Below are 26,990 nucleotides of genomic sequence, written 5' to 3' on the forward strand. Positions count from 1 at the left end.
ACTCGTCCCACACGCGACAGCAGTCGTTCGACATAAGCCCACAGCTCCGAAATGGTTGGACACTGCACGAGTGCGTGCAGAACGGTTTCATCGCTCTGACCGCATCTCGGGCAGGTCGGCCCCACATTTCGCGAGCCGTGTCTATAGAGCTTATCCCGAACGGGTAGCGCCTCTCGGTAACACTGCCAGGCCAGGGATCTCTGGAAGTTGTCCATAGGTCCCGGCCCGAAAGTCGTCCTGAACAGGCGGGTCAGGTATTCCTCGTCGACGCCCAGGTTCGCCCCGAGATCGTCGTCGTACCTGCCCTCCACTAATCCCCTATAGAATGACTTCGTTGTGATGCAGCCGCTCAAGGTCGACCCGGGACGGCAAAGTTGTTGCAGAGCAACGCGACACTCACGGTGCCATTCGCCATTCCTCGGCCTCTTTTTGATCCACGACTGCAGCTCGGTCATGGAGACGAGCTGCGGGAAAGCGCGTCGCACAAACGGCGACCACACCTGCTCACCGTCGTCTACGTAGAGCCGGAGATGTCGCAGTCTCAGCGCATGTCTGCGCATCATCAACCACGGCATGCCCAGCCCTCCTTTCAGCGGGTGTTGGCAACAAACGGATCGCCTCACCATCGGAACGCTTCCTTTCCACAAAAAGCGGAAGAGGATGCGCTACATTTCGGTGATGGCGCGATCGGGACAAGGCACGACGGTCAGGCGGTATTCGATGACGGACGCGATGTACGCGTTCGCCACCTCCGCCCGACCTTTTAGGGACAGCTTCCTCTCGGACCATTGCTGGCAGAGAGTGGCCACCCTACTCGTTATCTCGTCCCAGTTCTTCTCCGTTTGCAGGTCCGGACCGAACCAGACTCCGAGCAACTTGACCGGACCGTCCGTCCAGCGTCCCACTACTGAGGCGCTGCCGGACGGTATGGGCTTGCTTCTCCAGGTGCCGAGCAGCAAACCCACCGACTTATCCCGGTTGATTTTCGCTCCCGTCACCGCTTCGTAGTCTTTCAGCGTCTCGCCGACAAGCTCGATGTGCTCGTGGCTAGACGCTATGACGGTGACGTCGTCCGCGTATGCCGACACGCTCGTCCCGCACCCCAGTTCTCGCGGGATGCCCCTCAGCGTCGCCAGCTTCCGCAGTAGTGGCTCGAGAGTCAATACGTACAGGAGCGGCGACAGGGGGCATCCCTGACGAACCGAACGTGCAATGTCGAAGGGTCCCGATAGACGTCCATTGACGCGAACAACCGAACGGATGCCTGTGTACAAGGCAGCCATCCAGCCGCGGAAAACGGGACCGAAGCCGGCCGCTTCGAGGACGGCCTCCAAGTATCGATGGTCTACCCTATCGAAAGCTTTCGATTGATCCAAATTGATCAGGGCCCCACCCATGCCAGGTTCCTTAACTACCCTCTCTATGATGTAGCGCATCAGATGGAGGTTGTCATGGATGCTCCGGCCCGGCACGGCGCACGTCTGCTCCGTGCCGACCAGTTTCTCGATGACAAGCGCCAACCGCTTGGCTAACACCTTGGCCAAAATTTTCATGTCTGCATTGAGCAGAGTGATGGGCCTAAAGTTATCTATGGCGTCCCCCTTTTTTGGATCTTTCTTCAGCAGCGTTACCGCTCCTCGGCTCACAAAACCGGGAATGCTCCCGTTCTGCTGCCAGTTGCAGTACACGACCGCCAAGACTTCTCCAAACAAGTCTGGCATACAGTTGTAAAGCTCGTAGGGCAGACCATCCAAACCCGGAGATTTGTCCGTCGAGCAACCCGCCATCGCGTCCCTCACCTCCTCCGCCGTGATGACCCCTTCGCAGCACTCCGCCTCTCTTGCCGAGAGTCGTGGCAAGCTGTGCAGGTAGGCACTAAAGTCCACCCTGCCTTCTCGCTCGCCACTCCTCCCGAACAGTCGGGCAAAATGCCGCTGAAACGCCTCGCACATCTTGCTCGGCTCGAGCAATTCGCGCCCCTGCTCGTCTACCAGAGACCGGATGGTGGCTCTGTTACCCCGCTGCGCCTCCGCCACCCGGGCCTCTCGTGCGGCTCCAACACCTTCATTCCTCAGAGCACGCATCCTTGCCCTGACAGCACACCCTTCGTGTTTAGCATTGAAGTGTTGGTCGAGGGCCAACCTCGCCGCTAAAACGTCGGATGCGATGCCACTTCGCAATGCCTCTTCTAACTTTATCACTAGCTCCCCCTCTTCTCTGTTCCTCTCTACAGCTAGTGCCCTGCTATACCTTATTGCTTCCGCCCTCACTGCTCTCTTGAGGGCAAACCACCATTTGTTGTTGACGATGGCTCCCGTCAAAGCCCTCTTTACTAACGTGCTAATCCGGTCTCTGAAAACCTGTCTCGACGGGAAAGACGCGTTTAGTTTCCAGTAACCGGGACCCTGCCTATGTGCCTTATCTAAGTCTAGCGTACACGTCACAAGTTTGTGATCCGTGTAGCTGACTATGTGGAACTGTGGACATCCTAAACTATCTCTATCTCTTGTCCTACACACTATCCTATCTAGATACGATCTCGACGACCCAATGCGGTTGCTCCAAGTCCACGTTGGCACATTTGGGTGGTCGAGTCGGTACCTGTCAGACAACTGGAAGCGTCTGAGCAGGTCTATGAGGCCTTTGCATCCCCTTCTAGTTTTGTCACTCCCCACGTAGTCTAGATGCGTGTCCAAGGTAGCATTCCAATCCCCCACTAAAAGTAAGGGACGAGACGTTCCCAGGAATACTTCTAGACGTCGAAAGAAGTCTGACCGACCTGTTAAAGGAGGCACATAAACTGCCAGCAACCGAAAAGCGCCTCCATCGCTGCCGTCCACATCTAGGACAACCAGTCTACCCTCCGGGTCCGTAAATATCGTCTTTACTTGCAGATCCAGACTCTTGCGAAAAAGAACCGCCGTGCCACTACCGCCCATCCTCGGCAGACAGGGAGAAAAATAAATGTTAAACTGTCCGCCAAACATGGACTTTAGGGCCCGCGGTTTCATGGAGTCTGGTCTCACTAATGGCTATGATATCCAAATTGTGTGACTTGATGTCATTTAAGAGGTACCCTTGTTTCCAAGGGGACCCTAAGCCACGCACATTCACACAACCAATCTTCACCATGATTCTATTTATACGTGTGCTTTAAAGCACAAAACAAAAGAACAGAGTGTTACTTGCCGTTAGAAAGTTTTGTTTCCTCCTTGGATTTTTCACCAAGGAGGCTATTGTACAATTTCTTGCACAAATATTTCTGGAATCCCCCTACCGAGTTGGGGTAGAGGGATTTTATTGTGTTGTGTAATGCTGGTGTTACATGAATAATTTTAATGTGTTTTGGCGGTGTTGTACGTGGGTGGTTGTTGGTTTTGATATCGTTATTTGTGATGTTTGTTTTAGAGTTGATGTAATTCATCAACTCTGTGTTTGTACTGTCTATTGCTGTTAGCATTGTTTTTTTTTATATTACTATTGGTGTTAGTAGTATTTTCGGGAGATGTGAATCTCCCTGCTTTGTTTGTGTTTGCATTTTGTTTTGTTTTCTTCTTACTGCGCTTCCTCTTTCCTTTCGTAGCTATTTTCCACTCCTCCCCACTCTCTTCATCGGATGATGGGAGATCTGAGGAGTCAGAAAGAGGTAACGGCAAATTTTGTGCGTCTGTGTGTGTTTCTGTGAATGTTTGTGTTGCTGTTTTTATTGATGTTGGCTCCTTGTTATTTATGTGTGGTGTATGTGATATGGGGGAGGGAGAGGCAGTCTTGGAATTTTCTTTTTTTTCTTCTGTTTTTGCAGTTTCTGTTGTCTTTTCTGTTATGGTTATTGCTGATATTTCTGTTGTTGTTTTTTGCGTTGCTGGTGGTGTTGGTAGTAAGGTTTTTCTGTTGGGGGTATTTGGTAGTTGCTTCTGTTGTTGTTGTTGTTGTTGTTGTTGTTGTTGTTTTTGTTTAGCGGCCAGAGGGCAGTCCTTTTTCAGATGTGCTTCGCTGTTGCATAGGTAACAGCGAGGTCGCCTGCCCTCTACCACCACATACAGCTTGTGGTCCTCTGCCAATCTAATGTTTGGAGGAATTTTCTGTGAAGCCTCCTCCGTGATGTGGAGAAGGATTTCCAGATTTTTCCCTCCCCAGTTCTTTTCCTCTCCGACCGTAATCTCCAAAATATTAGCCTCCTCCATTTCCAGGCACACGGCCGATATCAGCCATTGGGTGTCCACCTCCGATGGCACATTTTTTATCATAACTTTGGTCACTCTCTGTCCTAGATAACTCGGTATCATTACCAAGTCATCTGTGCGGAGAGAGAGTGTCGAAAATTGTTTAGCTAAATTTTCATCCAGAAACCTTACTTGCACCGTTCCAAATTTCCTTCCCCAGGTGACATGATTCTGATAAGGCCAAATTTTTCTAAGACAAACTTCAATTTTATCTGTGCTAACATTTTCTACACGTCTGGTTTTTGTGTTTACCAGTTTATAAATGATGCACTTTTTGTTTTTCATTTCTATAATATCTTTTGGGATGTTAATTCTGACATCATCTCCTTCTTTCGTAAGAAGGGATTTTGTGTCTTTTATTTGTTTTTGTGTGAATGTCACTGTTGTTCTTTTTTCCTTTAGAGCATTTGCGAAATTTGTTTTTGTTGTGCTGGCGGACATGTTCTTCTGGATATTTTTGTTTATGTTGGTGTATGTACTGCCTGGTTCAAAGGTGGTGGTAGTGGCAGCAGAGTTTGTTGAACAGGTGATAGTGTCATTGCTGACGGCCGATAACTTTACTTCCTTGTTGTTGCTGTTGTTGTTGTTGTTGTCGTTGTTGCTGTTGTTGTTGTTGTTGTTGTTGTTGTCGTTGGTGGTGGTGATGATGGCGTCAGCAGCAGTGGTGCTTACGTCAGAGACATTTGTGACGGTTTTCACGCATGGTTTTGTAACCTTGGTTACAGTTTTGTTTTTGTTGTTGGTGTTGGTGGTGGTGGTGGTGGTGGTGGTGGTGAGAGGGCTGTTAGTAGCTGTACTCACAGTCTTTGTGACGTTTATAGCAACTGCGTTCGTGTCACTGCATGAGCACGCGCTATTCTGTTCTTTTTTCTCTTCTGGCATCTGAAGCCTCGGGAAATGCTTGTCAAAAGAACAAGACAAGCGTTCCAAAATTATGTTTCTCGACATTTTTCAAATGTCAAGAAGGAAATTTTTGTATTTTGCTAGGGCCGAAACTGCCCCTGGGGGTCAATTCCTGCCCTTGAAAATACACACAAATGAAGCCTAGGTGCTTCGCAACAAAATTATTTAAAAATTCCAACAAAATGTGGACAGTAAAAGGTCAAATAAACGTTTACCTTCGCAGCCGATGTGACAGCACGTCCGTGAGAAGAGATAGATAGATAGATAGATAGATAGATAGGTTTCTTTATTAGCCACACAGGGCTCAACACAGAGGGGACAAAATACAAATGTAGAGTTTTTCTTTTCGAGGGGGTCGAAAACAAAGCAGAAAAAAAAAACAAAAGTGGGGACAACGATGAAAAAAAAAAAAAAAAAAAAAAAAAAAAACATCGCAAAACGTTTGGGGTATTTACAAAAAATACGAAAAATACAAAAAATTCCCAATAAATGGGGAGGTTATCCGTGGAAAGAAAAACCTACGAAAAGACCACGGTAACCTCGGTCTTTAGCGTCACAGTTTGTTAAATAAAATTTCTCTGTTTACAAAATTTTAAAACGTTTTATAGAATCATGGTCAAGGTGGCTTCGTCATTTATACGTGCCATTCTTGCTACATGTATCCATCTTTTTTCGAAACATTTGCTAGACAACACTTGCCTCTCTACTCTCACCTTCCTTTTCAAGTGATACTTGAAAAAGTTGATGAGAGATTGACCAGAGAGGAAAGTATTTGTCTCTAATCCTTTCAGACGCGTCCACCAGATGCATTCTTTGGCCATAGCCACAAGTACGATAAATACAGCTCTTCCTTCCCGTTTAAAGGAAGGAGGCGTGACGATATTGACGATAGACTCGGTTGATAAACCGACTCGTCCCACACGCGACAGCAGTCGTTCGACATAAGCCCACAGCTCCGAAATGGTTGGACACTGCACGAGTGCGTGCAGAACGGTTTCATCGCTCTGACCGCATCTCGGGCAGGTCGGCCCCACATTTCGCGAGCCGTGTCTATAGAGCTTATCCCGAACGGGTAGCGCCTCTCGGTAACACTGCCAGGCCAGGGATCTCTGGAAGTTGTCCATAGGTCCCGGCCCGAAAGTCGTCCTGAACAGGCGGGTCAGGTATTCCTCGTCGACGCCCAGGTTCGCCCCGAGATCGCCGTCGTACCTGCCCTCCACTAATCCCCTATAGAATGACTTCGTTGTGATGCAGCCGCTCAAGGTCGACCCGGGACGGCAAAGTTGTTGCAGAGCAACGCGACACTCACGGTGCCATTCGCCATTCCTCGGCCTCTTTTTGATCCACGACTGCAGCTCGGTCATGGAGACGAGCTGCGGGAAAGCGCGTCGCACAAACGGCGACCACACCTGCTCACCATCGTCTACGTAGAGCCGGAGATGTCGCAGTCTCAGCGCATGTCTGCGCATCATCAACCACGGCATGCCCAGCCCTCCTTTCAGCGGGTGTTGGCAACAAACGGATCGCCTCACCATCGGAACGCTTCCTTTCCACAAAAAGCGGAAGAGGATGCGCTCCATTTCGGTGATGGCGCGATCGGGACAAGGCACGACGGTCAGGCGGTATTCGATGACGGACGCGATGTACGCGTTCGCCACCTCCGCCCGACCTTTTAGGGACAGCTTCCTCTCGGACCATTGCCGGCAGAGAGTGGCCACCCTACTCGTTATCTCGTCCCAGTTCTTCTCCGTTTGCAGGTCCGGACCGAACCAGACTCCGAGCAACTTGACCGGACCGTCCGTCCAGCGTCCCACTACTGAGGCGCTGCCGGACGGTATGGGCTTGCTTCTCCAGGTGCCGAGCAGCAAACCCACCGACTTATCCCGGTTGATTTTCGCTCCCGTCACCGCTTCGTAGTCTTTCAGCGTCTCGCCGACAAGCTCGATGTGCTCGTGGCTAGACGCTATGACGGTGACGTCGTCCGCGTATGCCGACACGCTCGTCCCGCACCCCAGTTCTCGCGGGATGCCCCTCAGCGTCGCCAGCTTCCGCAGTAGTGGCTCGAGAGTCAATACGTACAGGAGCGGCGACAGGGGGCATCCCTGACGAACCGAACGTGCAATGTCGAAGGGTCCCGATAGACGTCCATTGACGCGAACAACCGAACGGATGCCTGTGTACAAGGCAGCCATCCAGCCGCGGAAAACGGGACCGAAGCCGGCCGCTTCGAGGACGGCCTCCAAGTATCGATGGTCTACCCTATCGAAAGCTTTCGATTGATCCAAATTGATCAGGGCCCCACCCATGCCAGGTTCCTTAACTACCCTCTCTATGATGTAGCGCATCAGATGGAGGTTGTCATGGATGCTCCGGCCCGGCACGGCGCACGTCTGCTCCGTGCCGACCAGTTTCTCGATGACAAGCGCCAACCGCTTGGCTAACACCTTGGCCAAAATTTTCATGTCTGCATTGAGCAGAGTGATGGGCCTAAAGTTATCTATGGCGTCCCCCTTGTTTGGATCTTTCTTCAGCAGCGTTACCGCTCCTCGGCTCACAAAACCGGGAATGCTCCCGTTCTGCTGCCAGTTGCAGTACACGACCGCCAAGACTTCTCCAAACAAGTCTGGCATACAGTTGTAAAGCTCGTAGGGCAGACCATCCAAACCCGGAGATTTGTCCGTCGAGCAACCCGCCATCGCGTCCCTCACCTCCTCCGCCGTGATGACCCCTTCGCAGCACTCCGCCTCTCTTGCCGAGAGTCGTGGCAAGCTGTGCAGGTAGGCACTAAAGTCCACCCTGCCTTCTCGCTCGCCACTCCTCCCGAACAGTCGGGCAAAATGCCGCTGAAACGCCTCGCACATCTTGCTCGGCTCGAGCAATTCGCGCCCCTGTTCGTCTACCAGAGACCGGATGGTGGCTCTGTTACCCCGCTGCGCCTCCGCCACCCGGGCCTCTCGTGCGGCTCCAACACCTTCATTCCTCAGAGCACGCATCCTTGCCCTGACAGCACACCCTTCGTGTTTAGCATTGAAGTGTTGGTCGAGGGCCAACCTCGCCGCTAAAACGTCGGATGCGATGCCACTTCGCAATGCCTCTTCTAACTTTATCACTAGCTCCCCCTCTTCTCTGTTCCTCTCTACAGCTAGTGCCCTGCTATACCTTATTGCTTCCGCCCTCACTGCTCTCTTGAGGGCAAACCACCATTTGTTGTTGACGATGGCTCCCGTCAAAGCCCTCTTTACTAACGTGCTAATCCGGTCTCTGAAAACCTGTCTCGACGGGAAAGACGCGTTTAGTTTCCAGTAACCGGGACCCTGCCTATGTGCCTTATCTAAGTCTAGCGTACACGTCACAAGTTTGTGATCCGTGTAGCTGACTATGTGGAACTGTGGACATCCTAAACTATCTCTATCTCTTGTCCTACACACTATCCTATCTAGATACGATCTCGACGACCCAATGCGGTTGCTCCAAGTCCACGTTGGCACATTTGGGTGGTCGAGTCGGTACCTGTCAGACAACTGGAAGCATCTGAGCAGGTCTATGAGACCTTTGCATCCCCTTCTACTTTTGTCACTCCCCACGTAGTCTAGATGCGTGTCCAAGGTAGCATTCCAATCCCCCACTAAAAGTAAGGGACGAGACGTTCCCAGGAATACTTCTAGACGTCGAAAGAAGTCTGACCGACCTGTTAAAGGAGGCACATAAACTGCCAGCAACCGAAAAGCGCCTCCATCGCTGCCGTCCACATCTAGGACAACCAGTCTACCCTCCGGGTCCGTAAATATCGTCTTTACTTGGAGATCCAGACTCTTGCGAAAAAGAACCGCCGTGCCACTACCGCCCATCCTCGTCAGACAGGGAGAAAAATAAATGTTAAACTGTCCGCCAAACATGGACTTTAGGGCCCGCGGTTCATGGAGTCTGGTCTCACTAATGGCTATGATATCCAAATTGTGTGACTTGATGTCATTTAAGAGGTACCCTTGTTTCCAAGGGGACCCTAAGCCACGCACATTCACACAACCAATCTTCACCATGATTCTATTTATACGTGTGCTTTAAAGCACAAAACAAAAGAACAGAGTGTTACTTGCCGTTAGAAAGTTTTGTTTCCTCCTTGGATTTTTCACCAAGGAGGCTATTGTACAATTTCTTGCACAAATATTTCTGGAATCCCCCTACCGAGTTGGGGTAGAGGGATTTTATTGTGTTGTGTAATGCTGGTGTTACATGAATAATTTTAATGTGTTTTGGCGGTGTTGTACGTGGGTGGTTGTTGGTTTTGATATAGTTATTTGTGATGTTTGTTTTAGAGTTGATGTAATTCATCAACTCTGTGTTTGTACTGTCTATTGCTGTTAGCATTGTTTTTTTTTATATTACTATTGGTGTTAGTAGTATTTTCGGGAGATGTGAATCTCCCTGCTTTGTTTGTGTTTGCATTTTGTTTTGTTTTCTTCTTACTGCGCTTCCTCTTTCCTTTCGTAGCTATTTTCCACTCCTCCCCACTCTCTTCATCGGATGATGGGAGATCTGAGGAGTCAGAAAGAGGTAACGGCAAATTTTGTGCGTCTGTGTGTGTTTCTGTGAATGTTTGTGTTGCTGTTTTTATTGATGTTGGCTCCTTGTTATTTATGTGTGGTGTATGTGATATGGGGGAGGGAGAGGCAGTCTTGGAATTTTCTTTTTTTTCTTCTGTTTTTGCAGTTTCTGTTGTCTTTTCTGTTGTGGTTATTGCTGATATTTCTGTTGTTGTTTTTTGCGTTGCTGGTGGTGTTGGTAGTAAGGTTTTTCTGTTGGGGGTATTTGGTAGTTGCTTCTGTTGTTGTTGTTGTTGTTGTTGTTGTTGTTGTTTTTGTTTAGCGGCCAGAGGGCAGTCCTTTTTCAGATGTGCTTCGCTGTTGCATAGGTAACAGCGAGGTCGCCTGCCCTCTACCACCACATACAGCTTGTGGTCCTCTGCCAATCTAATGTTTGGAGGAATTTTCTGTGAAGCCTCCTCCGTGATGTGGAGAAGGATTTCCAGATTTTTCCCTCCCCAGTTCTTTTCCTCTCCGACCGTAATCTCCAAAATATTTGCCTCCTCCATTTCCAGGCACACGGCCGATATCAGCCATTGGGTGTCCACCTCCGATGGCACATTTTTTATCATAACTTTGGTCACTCTCTGTCCTAGATAACTCGGTATCATTACCAAGTCATCTGTGCGGAGAGAGAGTGTCGAAAATTGTTTAGCTAAATTTTCATCCAGAAACCTTACTTGCACCGTTCCGAATTTCCTTCCCCAGGTGACATGATTCTGATAAGGCCAAATTTTTCTAAGACAAACTTCAATTTTATCTGTGCTAACATTTTCTACACGTCTGGTTTTTGTGTTTACCAGTTTATAAATGATGCACTTTTTGTTTTTCATTTCTATAATATCTTTTGGGATGTTAATTCTGACATCATCTCCTTCTTTCGTAAGAAGGGATTTTGTGTCTTTTATTTGTTTTTGTGTGAATGTCACTGTTGTTCTTTTTTCCTTTAGAGCATTTGCGAAATTTGTTTTTGTTGTGCTGGCGGACATGTTCTTCTGGATATTTTTGTTTATGTTGGTGTATGTACTGCCTGGTTCAAAGGTGGTGGTAGTGGCAGCAGAGTTTGTTGAACAGGTGATGGTGTCATTGCTGACGGCCGATAACTTTACTTCCTTGTTGTTGCTGTTGTTGTTGTTGTTGTTGTTGTTGCTGTTGTTGTTGTTGTTGTTGTTGTTGTCGTTGGTGGTGGTGATAATGGCGTCAGCAGCAGTGGTGCTTACGTCAGAGACATTTGTGACGGTTTTCACGCATGGTTTTGTAACCTTGGTTACAGTTTTGTTTTTGTTGTTGGTGTTGGTGGTGGTGGTGGTGGTGGTGGTGGTGAGAGGGCTGTTAGTAGCTGTACTCACAGTCTTTGTGACGTTTATAGCAACTGCGTTCGTGTCACTGCATGAGCACGCGCTATTCTGTTCTTTTTTCTCTTCTGGCATCTGAAGCCTCGGGAAATGCTTGTCAAAAGAACAAGACAAGCGTTCCAAAATTATGTTTCTCGACATTTTTCAAATGTCAAGAAGGAAATTTTTGTATTTTGCTAGGGCCGAAACTGCCCCTGGGGGTCAATTCCTGCCCTTGAAAATACACACAAATGAAGCCTAGGTGCTTCGCAACAAAATTATTTAAAAATTCCAACAAAATGTGGACAGTAAAAGGTCAAATAAACGTTTACCTTCGCAGCCGATGTGACAGCACGTCCGTGAGAAGAGATAGATAGATAGATAGATAGATAGATAGATAGATAGATAGATAGATAGATAGATAGATTGATAGATGTACAGTACATATGTCGATACTTATGTATTCTATGTCTATGAATTTCATTTCATAACTATGTTGTCGCGGATTCGATCCTACAACAGAGTCCTTTAGCAAGCGTTCGTATTGCAGTAACCCCGTTTGATCATTTTCCTGTAAAATGAATTAGGAATCTGTTATAAGGATACTGTGCAGAATTCCGTCGTGTATACACACACACACACACACACACACACACACCCACACACACACACACACACACACACAAACACACGCACACACACACACACACATGTATTTGAATGTTGTGTATCTCAACTTTGACATTACATCTAATGCATACCGAATGAGTCATCTTACGACTCTCGACTGATTGGTGCCACTGACTAACAGACTAAATTAAGTTAATAAGATGCAGGATATTATACGAAATGATGGGTAACTGAGGGAGAGATGGGTACTAAAGTAATAACGCCGTATGTAGGGAATCAGGCAGTTTGAAGATAGCGGAAAATGGCGATAAGGACAAAAACACTATGAGTCATAAAAGTCAGTTGAAACTGTAAAAGCAACTTTCAAAATGAAAGTCGATTTTACGTTTCGGTGAATCGTAGCTGGACTTTTGAATAATATTATGTTTTCTATTTTCAAGAGCGAGTCTCCATCTCAATTTCTCTATCTTTCCACCTCTCATTTGTCTCTCTCTCCCTCTATCTTTGTTTCTCTCCCCCTCTCTCTTTCTTTCTCTCCTCCACCCCCTTTCTTTCTCTTCGCTCTCTGTCTCAATCACTCTGCTTTCATACTGCTCAATATTCATTCTAACTCTCGATATTCGTGAGGTTATATATATCTATCTTTGTCATTCTCTGTTTCTTATACATACATTGATACATATATATATATTCATGGATCTAGGTTAGAACCCGGTTCTTTCTCTTGAAATAAACTAAATAATGACAAACATACAAACACATCGGTTAAATCTATTGAACGTTGCTCCCCAGTGCAGTCGTAGAAAACTGTAGAACAGAACAACTATACAAAATAATGATTTGATTCTCAAGCTCTGATAACCTTTCTACAAAATTCCTATGGCACACACGTAAACAATCAAATGTTATGCAGGACCCTCCTCTCTCTCTCTCTCTCCTGGCGGGATATTCTGTTCTTTAGAATGTGGTAATTATATTTATACTCATTAAGTTCTCACTGTGGAATCTCAAGCATATTGCTTGGTGTTTTATGTCGAAGTAATAGTAATTTGAGCAGCATGTCGTTTGTTAATGAGTTTATTTCCGTTGACGGCTTTACTGGAGAAAATAGTTAATATTAGGCATTAAAGTACAAATCGCGTAAACTAATGATCGCCTTCGTCAGTTATAAAGAAATACAATTTTTGATTTTAATCGTAATAATTTTCAAATTGAGATAATTTAGGTAACTTTTTTCCTCAATTCTCAACGCTATACAGAAAACTACAGTTGAAACCGAGTTCTCAGAACCCGCCTATATTAACGACACATGAACTGAGGTTTATGCGACAAATTTATCTAGTCGGTTGACAGATAACATCGCTCGACTTTTGCTACTTGGCACTGTATAGTCACCAGCCTGAAAATAGGTAAAATTTATTCAGATTTCAAAAACGATAGACAAATGTTGTAAAAGAACAGAGCTCCAAAATAGCATAAAACACAGTGGATTGTACCAGAACATAATAACCTACATTTTGAACATGGCACCAAAAGAAGAAGTATGAGTCGGAATATATCCTTCGACCTCAGAGCTCAACAGATACCTATATTGTCGATCTCGTAAGGATGAAGTTTAGTGTCAACCTCGGTGGAGTTCGAAGGCAGAATGTTTAGACAGACGGAATGCTGCTATGTATCTAGTCCAGCGTGGTAACGATTGTGCCAGCTCGTCGCCTTATATTTATATAAAATATCACAAGAATATAGGTTTTCAATTTTGGCACAAGGCCAGCAATTTCAGAGGATGGGCTCAGCCGATTAAATCGACCGCTGTATTCAACTGGTAATTTTTTTAATCGACATCGTAAGGATGAAAAGTAAAACCAAAATGGGCGGAATTTAGAACGAAAGACAGACGAAATGCATTAATGATTTTGCCTGACGTGTTAACTATTCTAGCTGCTTTTCACTTTACCTTGATTTAAAATATTACACTATTACAATATTATCTGTGTTTATAGGGTATTTTAATGTTTTGGTTGATTTCTAACGATCAGTAGATATACCAGTTTGAAAGTAAAATGGTTTCAGTCTTGTGTAATAGATTTTTATCTCAGACAGTAAAAGAATTCAACGTTTGCGATAGATTTGCGGTTAGCATATATTTCGTATTTCATTTTGAGATTCATTTCTTATTCTCAGGTATATTTTTGTTACATAGTCGCAAACGCACTTCTATAATGTTACGGTCTAATAATGTGTTCAAGAATATAATTAAGTGAAATATCATTGTTCTAACGAGAAAATATTGAAAAAAAAAAATCATGCTTATGGTTCTGTTGTGCGTATCGCTCTGAATATATAAAATTTTGAAAGCAAAGTTCCCATTACCATATATATGATCAATCATCCAAAGACGGTGCATGGTTTTCACTATCTCCTTTGTTCAATGATGGGAAAGAAAATAGGAGCAGAGAAAATTATAGATCATTCTATGAGAGTTCATATATATATATATATATATATATATATATATATATATATATATATATATATATATATATATATATATATATATATACACACACTCAGAAATGCATTAGAAATACACAGCTACATTGACAGACAAACGCGTATCCCTCTTGTACACATATCTACACACACAAACACACGCACAAACATATATAAATCAAACATAATTGTACACACATGTAAATGTGTGTGTATGTGTGTACGCATATAAGCATGTATGTATATGTGTATATCCATGTATGTATATATATGTATGTATATATATATATGTATATATGTATGTATATATAAGCATGTATGTAAGTATGTATATATATATATATATATATATATATATATATATATATATATATATAATATGTGTGTATGTGCATATATATGTATGTGTGTGTGTATGTATGTAAGTATTTCAGTATGTATATTCAAAGGTTTCCATATTTGCAGAAGCGTTCTTTAAAATTATTCTTCATCCGGAAGTGATTGTTCGAATGCGTATAAGCATAAGTTTGTATATTTTTTTGTATACACCTGATCATGTTTTAACCAATTTCTACAACCATATATCTGAGCCGATCTATGTTATTGCTATCTTTTTACATTTATCGGCATTATGTAGATATTATACATACATACATACATACATACATACATACATACACACATATATAAACTTGATTTGAATTAAGATCTCAATATGTGTTTTCGAATTGAATATTTATTTCTAAAATGCAGACAGTAACTTCGAAGTTTTGGCAGAATATATCGTTCGATGTAGTCATTGCAATCTTTTACTTTATCAATTACGTATCTTGTTTGTCTTTCTCTAATGCTTTAATATTCGACAGATTTTTACTATGATATTTATTTGAAGGTATCTGTCTTTCTTTCTGTCTGGCTGGCTATCTATCTATCTATCTATCTATCTATCTATCTATCTATCTATCTATCTATCTATCTATCTATCTATCTATCTATCTATCTATATATATATATATATATATATATATATATATATATATATATATATATATATATATATATATATATATATATATATATATATATATATATATATATATATATCTACTTAGCTAGCTATTCATCTATATGTTTGTCTATTTTGTATGCGCACATGTGTGTATTTTACATCTGTCTACATAATCTACATATACATCTCTTTTGCTCTCTCTACCTCTCTCACTGTTTCTCTCTATTTCTCTGTATATATATATATATATATATATATATATATATATATATATATATATATATATATATATATATATATATATATATATATATATGTATACGTGTTTGAATATATGTATGATTGCATGTAAGTATATATACATATATGTATGACTCATGTATCATGTATACAGCGTATCTTTATATCAATGCGAATACAGCAAAGCGGCATTTAAAATGAATGTAGAAATTGATCCAATCCAAGCTTGAGAGCAGCCGGAAAATAAGAAAAGCAAGAGAAATAATCTAAAAACAAACAAAATGGGATAGGCGAAAAAAAGAATGGCTGTGGAGAGTATAGTTGTCATATAATGATAGTTTAAACGCATCAAATGACCGAGTGGAGGAAGATGGTAGTTTTCATTTTTGCTTGCATTCAATGGAATAGATATAATGACTAGATAACTGCAACATCTGCTATACTTGCGATTTGGCACTGAACAACAAAGATAATATACAAAACAAAGACATATACTAGCGATGTTGATATGTAACAATATATGCGTACTTTTGTACGTACACCAAAAGCTCTGGCTCAATCAAATCCACATATGTATACATACAACCACCAAATATGTGTACATGCTCAAATACACACATGCAAAAATACATATGGATATAAATATGTTGATATGATCTATTCATGATTATATTATACAACGAATTCGAATGATCACCTCCTTTGCCTGTTAAGACTCAATTTCGTGTAGTTACGAACAGTGGAGCTTGTTTTATTTACCAAAACCAAAAGCTGAATGGAATTTTGCATCAGTTCTAGTTCTCAAGAATCCATTGTCCCACTTTATTCTAACGATAACCCAGGGTGTGTTTACGTAGCGTTCTGTTACCAAATTCGGTTCACAAGCTTTTGTCAAACTGAAACTATGGTAGGACAAAAGCCATATTGCCATGCAGTATATCCCGACCCGAAGCCACTTAACTGTGATCTCTCAGTTTATGATGCTTTTATATGACGTCAGGTCAACTGTGAGAAGTGTAATCGTTCCAATTTTACTATCTGAATTGCCGAAGCAATACAAATCCCCATCTTCCTACGTCAAAGCGTGTTCAACTCAAAAAGAAACATCCTATGTTAATGATATTTATACGTTTGCCCGGCACATTGAATCTTTACAAAATCGCACAAGATTCCTAGTCGCATTTTCCCCCAGGGATTACATTCTGAATTTCACCGAGGTCGGTTTTGTCTTTTTATCGTTTCAGGAACAATACAATAAGTACCAGTTACAAACTGGGGGTCGATGTAATTGATCCCCAGTGCTCAGCCTAATATTACTGGCATGGTGCCAACATTTAAACAATTATGCTTGTTATATAATCTTGATAGTTGAATATTTTTTGGTACAGTATATGTGGATATATCTGCTGTTATGTCTCAATATACTGCTATCTAGCACCTTCAGATGATCTCTACTCGACTACTGCTCAACAGCTACTCAACTCCTCTACCACGGCTAGACTACCTTTATTTATGTCTTGGTCGGTCCTACCTCTTCGCTTGGGGGTATCGACACAACATTTGCATAGGATACGAAAGCTTTACACATTTTCCTTTGAATCAAAATGTCCCTTGAATGTCAATAGCTAGTAAATGTAGTTGATATTGTAGCTCACTCGTAGCTTACCACAGGCTATCGAAATATGAGCTAGTGATTTGAGAATATCAAATTATTTTATATGGCCTTACATTATATCACAATATTTGCGTATATAAGTTAATCAACAGTCGCATTTTCATCAGGAGTGATACCGAGCTTCTACTCCACTAGATCAGATTATGCAATAAAGCGTTGTCCCAACGTGAGGATTTGTATGTGGGCACTGAACATGCTTACAACAACAGCCATGTATCCCACTAACTCTTTGAGGACCATCGCATAGCTACAGAAGGATAATTAAATGATTTAGTTATAGATGATATAGATATATCAAAATGTAAAGTGTATGATAGCTGGAATGCCTTTCATCATACGATTATTGAATCACGCTTGGTCTATCACGCACAATGATAGCAACTTCAGGGAATTGTTGTGGTGAATAAAAATGAATACCTGGTTGTGATATTGAGAGTATCAAAGTAAGTGAATTGCTCGTAACACAGACTTATGATACTTTTATACAAAAGGTGATATATATATATATATATATATATATATATATATATATATATATATATATACAAGCGCATGTAATCACGTACGCTTTTTTATTGTAAGCATTAATGCTCGTCTATAGCGACACACTGATATTTCTAAGGTATCTACTCCTTGACGATTAATACCATTCCTCCAAATTTCACTAGTCTCAATCAGAAAAATCTCCGTCTGACTCTATAATTTCTTCTTCTAATTAATTAGTTAAACGATTACTCAGAGGTTTTTGTCTCCTAAATGTCATTACTTATAAATGTATACCAAACCACCGAAACAATGTCCCAAATACCAATCGATATAATGATGACATTTTTAATTATATTAAATTTCCTGGATAGCAAATTAAAAAAAGATATAATTTGAAAATGAAACTTTAGAGCTGATAAAAATTAAACTTAATAAATTGCAAAGGAAAGTGCTATTTCAACAGCAATGAGTCATTCTGCTAGATACAAACACCGTAGGAACGCGTACTTTGGCATACACACTCAATACAGTATACGATGTTTAAAAATGAAAAGATAATTATATTGTATAATATGGTATAGAATAAATTATGACGTGAACGAAAGCATCGTCTTGGCTGAACGTTTTGGATCTTAGATCTCAATGATTAGGGTTGTAATGCAATTGAAGTACAACACGTGCATGCTCCTTGATAGTCAAGAAATGAAGCCAATTCTGATCATATCGATAACGGCAAAAAAGAGTAATATATGCCCCATGTTAAAGCTATAATATATTTAAAGTGTAATATGGTATTATTGTTTTCCTAAGGGTCCATCCAGAAGATATTGGATTTCACAAAAATAAAGTCAACTAACATGTATTCTCAACTTACATTTTACAAACTCTAACTAAAACAGTAAATATATGCAAAAATTCTTAAGTTCCGTATTTGTGTTATGTAGCTTCCAACGCTGTAGCTTTGTATCTTCGTTAGAAGCAACTCCTTGAATACAGAACGATTCAAATAACAAATGATAAAACAGCACTCACACACAAGTATAATATACATTGCCATATTTGTTGCAATTAAGCACTTCTTAAATATATATCATAATCTAATCATCTAAAACAGATATGAACCCTTCAAGATTAAGTAAAATACCATTTGTCCCTTCTCCGTATATTTGATGACTCTAATCAAACCAGCATTTACAGAAGATGTTGGGATGCTTAAATAAATTAAGCTTTTGCTTTTAAAACCAACAGGGCACAACAACTGTTTCCCTATAACAATATTCCTCTTTCTTTTTCTCTCTCCAATTCTCTCTCACTCTGTTTGAAACGCAAACATCTCTTCATTCTTCGGTCAGCTCCAGTATATGTGCTGTTATACGTTTGTCCTCCATTAATAACCTAGATAACCATGAGTGTAACATGGCTATAATAGACATCAAAATAGACACAAAAATCAAAGATTATTAACGTTTCTAGTTATGTAACTAACTGTGAGACAAAATTGATTTTGGCAGTGCAAGCAACGTTTACATATTATTATTTCTAATCTCTCGACGAGAAGTACCATAGCTGTGTTTGTAGAAGGAAGACGAATCTACATTACGCCTGTTCAGCATTTATTTTTCATGGTTATTCCTTCTTAATAGTGGTACAGCTTCTGCGTTCTATGTGTAACTGAATGATTACATTTACTGGCTTAAACCATCATAACCAACCGAATCGATTATGGAGCTTTTGGGAATGCTGGTATTTCCTTGTATGAAAAATATAAATACCACACATATACTTTTACAAACAACAGTTATTCACTTTTAACTATTATTCGAAACCCTAATTTTCATATTCCTTCAGTAAAAAAAACTTGTTGCGTTATAACAGCATAGTATGAAAGTTCACATCTATAAAGTAAACTGTATATTATATAATGTTACCGTAGCAATAAACATTTTTGCTCGCAATAGACATTTCGTTAATGTAAAAACATAAAGAGAAACATACACTCAGGTATGAATATACATATTGCGAACGAACAATATCACTTAGTAGACATACACAAAAACACATAAATACACAAATAAACACGCATACATTTGCACATACACACACGAACACACTGATACACACACTTTGAACATAGTTTTTACTTTCTGGCGCAAGAAACATACACTTCTCAACATGTAATTATATAAATATATATTGTCTTAAGAGTGTTCCCCAAGGAAAACGATAACACCGTATTACGCTTCAAATATACTGTGGAAATTAATACGTGAAACACAATCCTTTTAGCTAATCAATATCTTTAGGACGTCGAACGTTTGGCGCTTTGGAAAACATAAAATCTGGACAGAAAAAATAATTTAATTATATCTATTCTGTCGCTTACACTATGTACACTTTTTATTTTATCTTTGGTATTTGGTTGACGTTGGAGAGCATAAACATTTATTTGTGCTACTTATTCTCCATCAGAGTGGAAGCCATTTTAATGCAGTTGTCTCGAAGCAATTTTAAAAAGGTTTTCACAAAGTATATTGTGATCGAACATAATTTTGGCCAGATTGAACTTTGCCTTGCCTGGGGGGGGTCAAAAGTTTCCAATCCTTCCATCATGTTTTTAATTCTGAATATGTTATTCCAATACATTTCTCGACAGAATAAATGTCTTTGATAAATGAGTGCTGATAGCTTGTTTACTTTAATACGTTAAGTGATTGCAAATGTGTATATGTGTATTAGAGTGTGCGTGTGTATCTGTTCGCGTATATATATATATATATATATATATATATATATATATATATATATATATATATATATATATATATATACGTATGTGCGGGTGTCTATGAATGTGTGTTTAATATTGTTGGATACTACTGTGAAATCTATAGCAAAGCTAGTCATAATTTCTTATGACATTAGACATGAAATCACTGTCATTGCTTTATCTATCAGACACATTTATATATACACACATCCTTACATAAATACAAACACAGATACATACATATATATATAAATCAGATATATATGCGTGTGCAAGATGTGCTAAGTGTGAGTGTGTAATGCACATTTTCCATGTATATTTTTTTTCATCTGTGGTTTTGTGAAATCATGTGTAATTCCTATAACAGTTATGAGATTAAAATCGACAGATCTACTTCAAAACTATATCGTTTGTTTAACTTTACAACTTTACATGACGCCACTTCTTTGGAAGAGGCGCACATGCAAAACCAAATTCACCCTACACCATTATTGAGGGAAACACTCGACCTACCAATCACAAGGAGCTCAAAACTTAGCAAATCTCATCCGAAAATAATACTAAACCATTTCAGAAGATTGTTGCTGTTTAGTTTGGCTCGCTTCTCAACATGAAGCTATCATTCAAATGCCTTTCTCTGAAAGTGCACAATGCACATTACAATTTCTCAAAATTAATGAATCATTAAGTATTAACATTTTGTACAAAGGTATTAAACGTACTACTACTGGATTTTCTCCTGTCATAATTATGCACGAAGTAAAATCCCTTCCCATATGACGTGAACAATGTTGAAGAAAATCCATTCAATATGCAACAGTGCATATTTTCTGTCTTTCAATTGCGATGTTACTAAAACAGCATATAATCTTTCAAAATAAATGACCACACACCATTACAATTTACCGAATGCAAACAGTCGCCAAATGAAGAACTGTTTGAGAGAATTTCTACTCTGTAATGAGAACAATTTTGATGACGATAAAGCTGCCATTTCCTTTAGCTTTATTCAAACGAGCTGCTTCAAGACGTCCCCTCAATAAGTAACATTTTCACGCTGCATTTTATTTTATCCAAAGGTATATGAATTGTTTCCACACACATGGCATCCTTAGATCACAAAAATAAGTAACTGACTGTCAAAAGTAACTAAAATACTCTTATATTATGATTTCTTTTGCCATTCATATTAATTTTGTATTGGAAATTGTAACCAAGCCTATGCTCGCTTTCTATTTTCCCAGACAAAATCGTATTGAATTGTTAACTATATAGTGATAAGATGAGCTCACCGAGGAATAAATGCTATTATATATAATACTTATTTACTCTTTCCATATGTTACACATATATTAATAAGTATGATTAATTGAAGACAATGCTACCCTCTAATATCTATGCGAATAATTTAATTGTATATTATTTTCTCAAGAATATACGACAGTTATTCAAACAAAATGCTTCTATAAAAAATAAAAGAAAAACTAATAACGATTCACAGGATTGACGAAACATTCAGATCTGTGAATATAGATAGTTTGGAAATGTTCAATCCGTCTGGATTTGCCTTCAAGTCATATATTCAATATTTGTACTTGTTATGTATTATATTTGATAATCTTTTTTATAATTAACCTCTACCAATCATTGCCCTTGTTACGTCGATTGCATTTACTAAAATTAGTGACATCATATTTAAGACATCATAGTTGGCAGATTTAGGGTTTGGTTTTTTAAATCTACAATTTCTGAGGAATACATACGTACATAAAAACATATAATATATGTATATATAAATATGCATATGCATATATATATATATATATATATATATATATATATATATATATATATATATATATATATATATATATATATATATATATATATATATATATATGTTGATAGAAATGGGAAGACAACAAAAGAATGAAAGAGACGTCGATGTTATGTAAAGAGAGCAATTTATCTGTAAATATAATGTGACAATTATTCGGTAGCCATGATAAAACTCCGAGACTTCCACCCCGATATCCGCCCCGACATCCGCAACTCTGAATTTTGTCATGGCTACCGAATAATTGTCATATATATATATATATATATATATATATATATATATATAGAACAAAAAGGAAATTATAGATTACTCATTTGGTGGGTTTCGTAGACACGATGATATATTGCTGGTGGAGAGTTTCTAGTAACCCTTATATTCGTCGCCCTATTTCGTTTGATGTGTTAGACCAACATCTTCATTCACCGTTTTTTGCATTTCGCTATATATAATGTATGTAAGTTTTAACTGAATGCCTACGTGGTAGACTTCTATGAACCATAGTTTTCGTACGACACATAGTTACAGATATTCGACATTAACTTAGATCTAAAATCTTTTACAAGCAGAGATGAATATTACAACCAGTAATGAGCTCTCTGTTAAAATAAAAGGAATATGTTCAATGCAAACAATAAAATGTATATTTTTATATTTAACCGAATCTAGATTCCGTTCCCATGTTGGTTTTATGTGATTACAGATATACATACAGGCATACAAATATGCACAGGCACAGACATATTTATATGTATATATATATATAATGATGATATCATTTTTAATAGATAATAATATATGTGGCTAGTATGTATGAATGTATGTATTATGTATGTATGTGTGTGACTATGTGGGGTGTGTGTCCGTGTGTGTGTGTGTGCGTGTGTGTGTGTGTGTGTGCGTGTGCGCGCAGGTGTGTGCGTGCTGTTTCCTCTCTGCAGAAAGTAGAAAAGTAACCAGTAAATTGTTATAAATGATAGTGTGTAAAAAGTTTGCGTTTGTAATGCGAAAAGCTAGAAAGAGAAGCGATTACTGAAACACGTAAATCCTTTGATGTTTCTGTTCTAAAATCATGTTTTCAAAGCGAGCAAAATTACATTTCTTGTTTTGTTTTCAATATATATATATATATATATATATATATATATATATATATATATATATATATATATATATATATAAATACATACACATGCACACACATGCATATACATACATATATGTATATATATATATATATATATATATATATATATATATATATATATATATATATATATATATATATATATATATGTATATATATATATATATATATATATATATATATATATATATATATATATATATATATATATATATATATATATACATATATACATGTACATGTATATGTGTGTACGTATGCATATATATATATATATATATATATATATATATATATATATATATATATATATATATATATATATATATTATATCCTCTTTCTTGTTAGTAAATAAAACTATTTCTGTCACCGAAATAACACTGAAAGAAAGTAAAAACAACACCAAGAAATAAAGATCTCTAACGTACTAAGCAACGCCATATATCTTTAGTTACTCTCATTTTCTGTACCCGTTTTCTATCTAGTAGTCATCTCCTCCATCAGTGCTTTTCGAACCCCGACAGTTTGTTGCTCATCGTACATTATGTACTTATCTATATTTTATAGATTGTTTCGTGCCTCTTCCTAAAAAAGTAACTGAAGTCTTGAAACTTTTCCGTTTATGGATAAAATGGTGCTAAGTAATTATTCCTAGCACGAAACAGCACGCTTTCAATTACTGTTGACGACCATAGAAACCACATCATAAAAGCGAATATATCATCAAACTATTGAAAAACCAAAGGCACAAACTTCAAAAGATCTAGCTTTGAAGTCATGTTAAAATATTTCTCTGGAAATATTTTCTTTTTATTCTTAAAAATGTATATATTTATCCTCTTTCTTATATCATGACAGTTATGTTCTTCTTTCTGTTTGTTTTTCTTCGTTCTTCGGCTTTAAATAATACGTATTCTGAATATTGCAAATAGATAAAAAGTAATAGATATAAATTCGGAGAAAAAAATGTAGTTGTCAAGATAAGAAATTAAAAATAACTCAAATCCTTTTCGCAAGTTGCAATTTCATTTAACGTCTTGAATATAACACGGTTTGTCTATCAAATAACATTTAACATAAAGTGGGTGACACAGAATGGTCCTTGGAGAAAAAAGTATGTGCTGGCTTGAGATACCAGAACGTGTAAAGAAAAATATGCAGTAGATTGATTGACATCGAAAAGCACCCGACTTTCACTATTAGCTGTAACGATAGGGTGCTGAGATGGAAAGAAAGACTAGTATATAATTTCTTAATGAAATAACATAAATGATTAAAAGTGATATTGATAAAATATCTGAAAAAAGCAAACAAAAATACGAGAACACTGAATAGAATGTCTACATTTTTAACGAACTAGAAAGCTATTTCTCTTGCTTCTACGCTGTTAGTTTCTTTTTTTTTCCTTCCCCAACGTCCGTTCTCGTCCTGCGTCTGATACAACTTATCAGTTGAATTGCTTTCTTTAATATAACTAAAAGCATCAAAGTTGTTTTTGTAACATAAATCACGGCTAGTTAAACGATATGCTACGGTACTATTTCTGAACATTATCAGACATTGATGTATATAATGAATAGTATATAATGTTGATGTATCAGTTGATAGATATATCGATCGGTGAACTGCATCAATCTTTCAATCGTTTGTAAGCAAATAACGCCTCGACCTTTTCCTAAGACAGACCAGATTTACCGAGGATAACATTCATAATATATCACCTAAACACCTTTCACTGATCTTATTACACACACTCGTGCATCTTCAAAATAATTTATTTACTCTGGAATATTCCTCTTCCTGGTGATAAAACCCCTCGTGGAATCTTTTGGTATATTTTTATATAGTAGGGAAGGCATTTACACGTAACAAATTTCATTTCCGTTCTAATGCAAATTGAAGTAAGTTAATTCAGATATTGCAACATATCAATGAAGATGCATGAAATTAGAATCAGTCTTTGTCTTACGCATTTTTACAGCATCTGATCATATCAGAATCTGTTTAATTACATGTTCTGTAAATATATTAATTTGTCAATTTATCATATTTAAATCGGCCAATAACCAGTTATCAGGTGAGAAATGAAAATAGCAGCAAATTAAACAATCGCGCTAGTGAAGGCGCGAGGCGTAGTGGTTACAATTATTTGGCTGATGATTGTGATGTCATGAGTTCGATTACTGGTGGCACGTTGTGTCCATGAGCAAGATGATATATTTCACATTGCTCCAGTCCACACAGATGACAAAAATTAGTTGCACCTATATTTCAAAGAACCCCGTCACGTTCTGAGTCACGCTGAATCTCGCTCAGAACTTCGTTAAGAGTAGGCATGAATGCGGAGTACTCAGTCAGTTACACGTCAATTTCATGAGCCGGCTGTTCTGTTGAACGGATCAACTAGAACACTCATCATCGTAGTATAAACAATTCGATTAAGGAAATTTTCACACGGATGGACAAGCATTTCTTTTACTAGATACAGGTCATCACATGCAAGCCAACATAACATTCAAAATTTACTGTGGCTGACGGCATCAGAATACCATAATGTGAATGGCATGTGTGATACTATTAAACTTTCTACATCTATATACAACACGGTAACTTACTGAACTTTCAAAGTATCTCTCCCCTTACGTGTGTCTCCTTTTATCTCTTTATGCACGTATGAATGTGTGAATATGTGTGCGCATAATTGTGTTCAGGTCACATGCGTGTGTGAATCAAAAGTAAAGTTTGAAAAGATTTTAAGGGCAGCAGAAGGTGCGTAAAAATGAGACAGTGTTACTGGCAGAAATTAAGCAATGTATATATTCATGCATATGTTCTTGGAAAACCAAAGCTCACCGATTCAAAAGAAAGTATTCAATGCGTCAGGAAGTTGAGGATTTTGGTTTCTTCATTACGCGAGTATTTTACAGAATATGTAGCGTTCCCACTCTTAAGCCAATATGATACAACGAAGCTAATTAGATAATCACTCCATGTACGCTTATACCGATGAGTTCATTAAAACAATTGTGATCGGCTTATACCTTGTAAGTGTAGATGTATCGCAATATAAGTTTTTAAGGAGTGTGTATTGTTAGAGTATGCAGTTAGTCTATTACTATTAATTAATTAATTTGCGTACATAATTCCCGCTCTCTTTCATTTTGTTCTCAACCTCCCCATCTCGCTCTCTCACTTTCTGTTTCACACTCTCTCACTTTCTCTCTCTTAGTATTTATATATATATGTGTGTTTGTGTGTGTAAATTATATATCTATATGTGTGTGTGTGTGTGTGTGTGTTGTGTTGTATATATATATATATATATATATATATATATATATATATATATCAATATGTATGTATCTGAGTTTGAACCGAATTTTTTTGTAATTGCAGATCGTATGGGCAAATCCAAAAGCCATTACAGTTACACTTCAAGATCGAAGAATCACTGATGACAGTCGAATCAGTGTCGAAAGACCAACAACAACATCTTGGAACTTGCACATCCGTGAAGTAGAACCATCTGATGGAGGAATATACTCTTGCCACATCAATACCTCTCCCGTTAAAGTCAAACGGATAAACCTAATTGTCCAAGGTGAGTGATAGTATTTCTTATATATGTTTGTTTTCGAAGAAGTGACGTAATGCTTATCACA

The 26,990-nt window shown here is 39.1% G+C and overlaps 1 protein-coding gene across 7 annotated transcripts in view; it reads left to right on the forward strand.

Annotated features, from left to right (window-relative positions):
• LOC106867898 (opioid-binding protein/cell adhesion molecule homolog) overlaps nucleotides 1-26,990 on the forward strand; it is a 630,312-nt gene that overhangs the window by 550,283 nt on the left and 53,039 nt on the right. For all 7 annotated transcript variants that reach the window (XM_089360863.1, XM_089360859.1, XM_089360861.1 and 4 more), the window contains one exon: nucleotides 26,725-26,929. In XM_089360863.1, coding sequence (XP_089216989.1) covers nucleotides 26,725-26,929 — 205 coding nt within the window. The remainder of the gene's footprint in view (nucleotides 1-26,724; nucleotides 26,930-26,990) is intronic.

Source organism: Octopus bimaculoides, chromosome 12 (genome assembly GCF_046866305.1).
Source record: "Octopus bimaculoides isolate indiv1 chromosome 12, ASM4686630v1, whole genome shotgun sequence".
Classification (NCBI taxonomy): domain Eukaryota; kingdom Metazoa; phylum Mollusca; class Cephalopoda; order Octopoda; family Octopodidae; genus Octopus; species Octopus bimaculoides.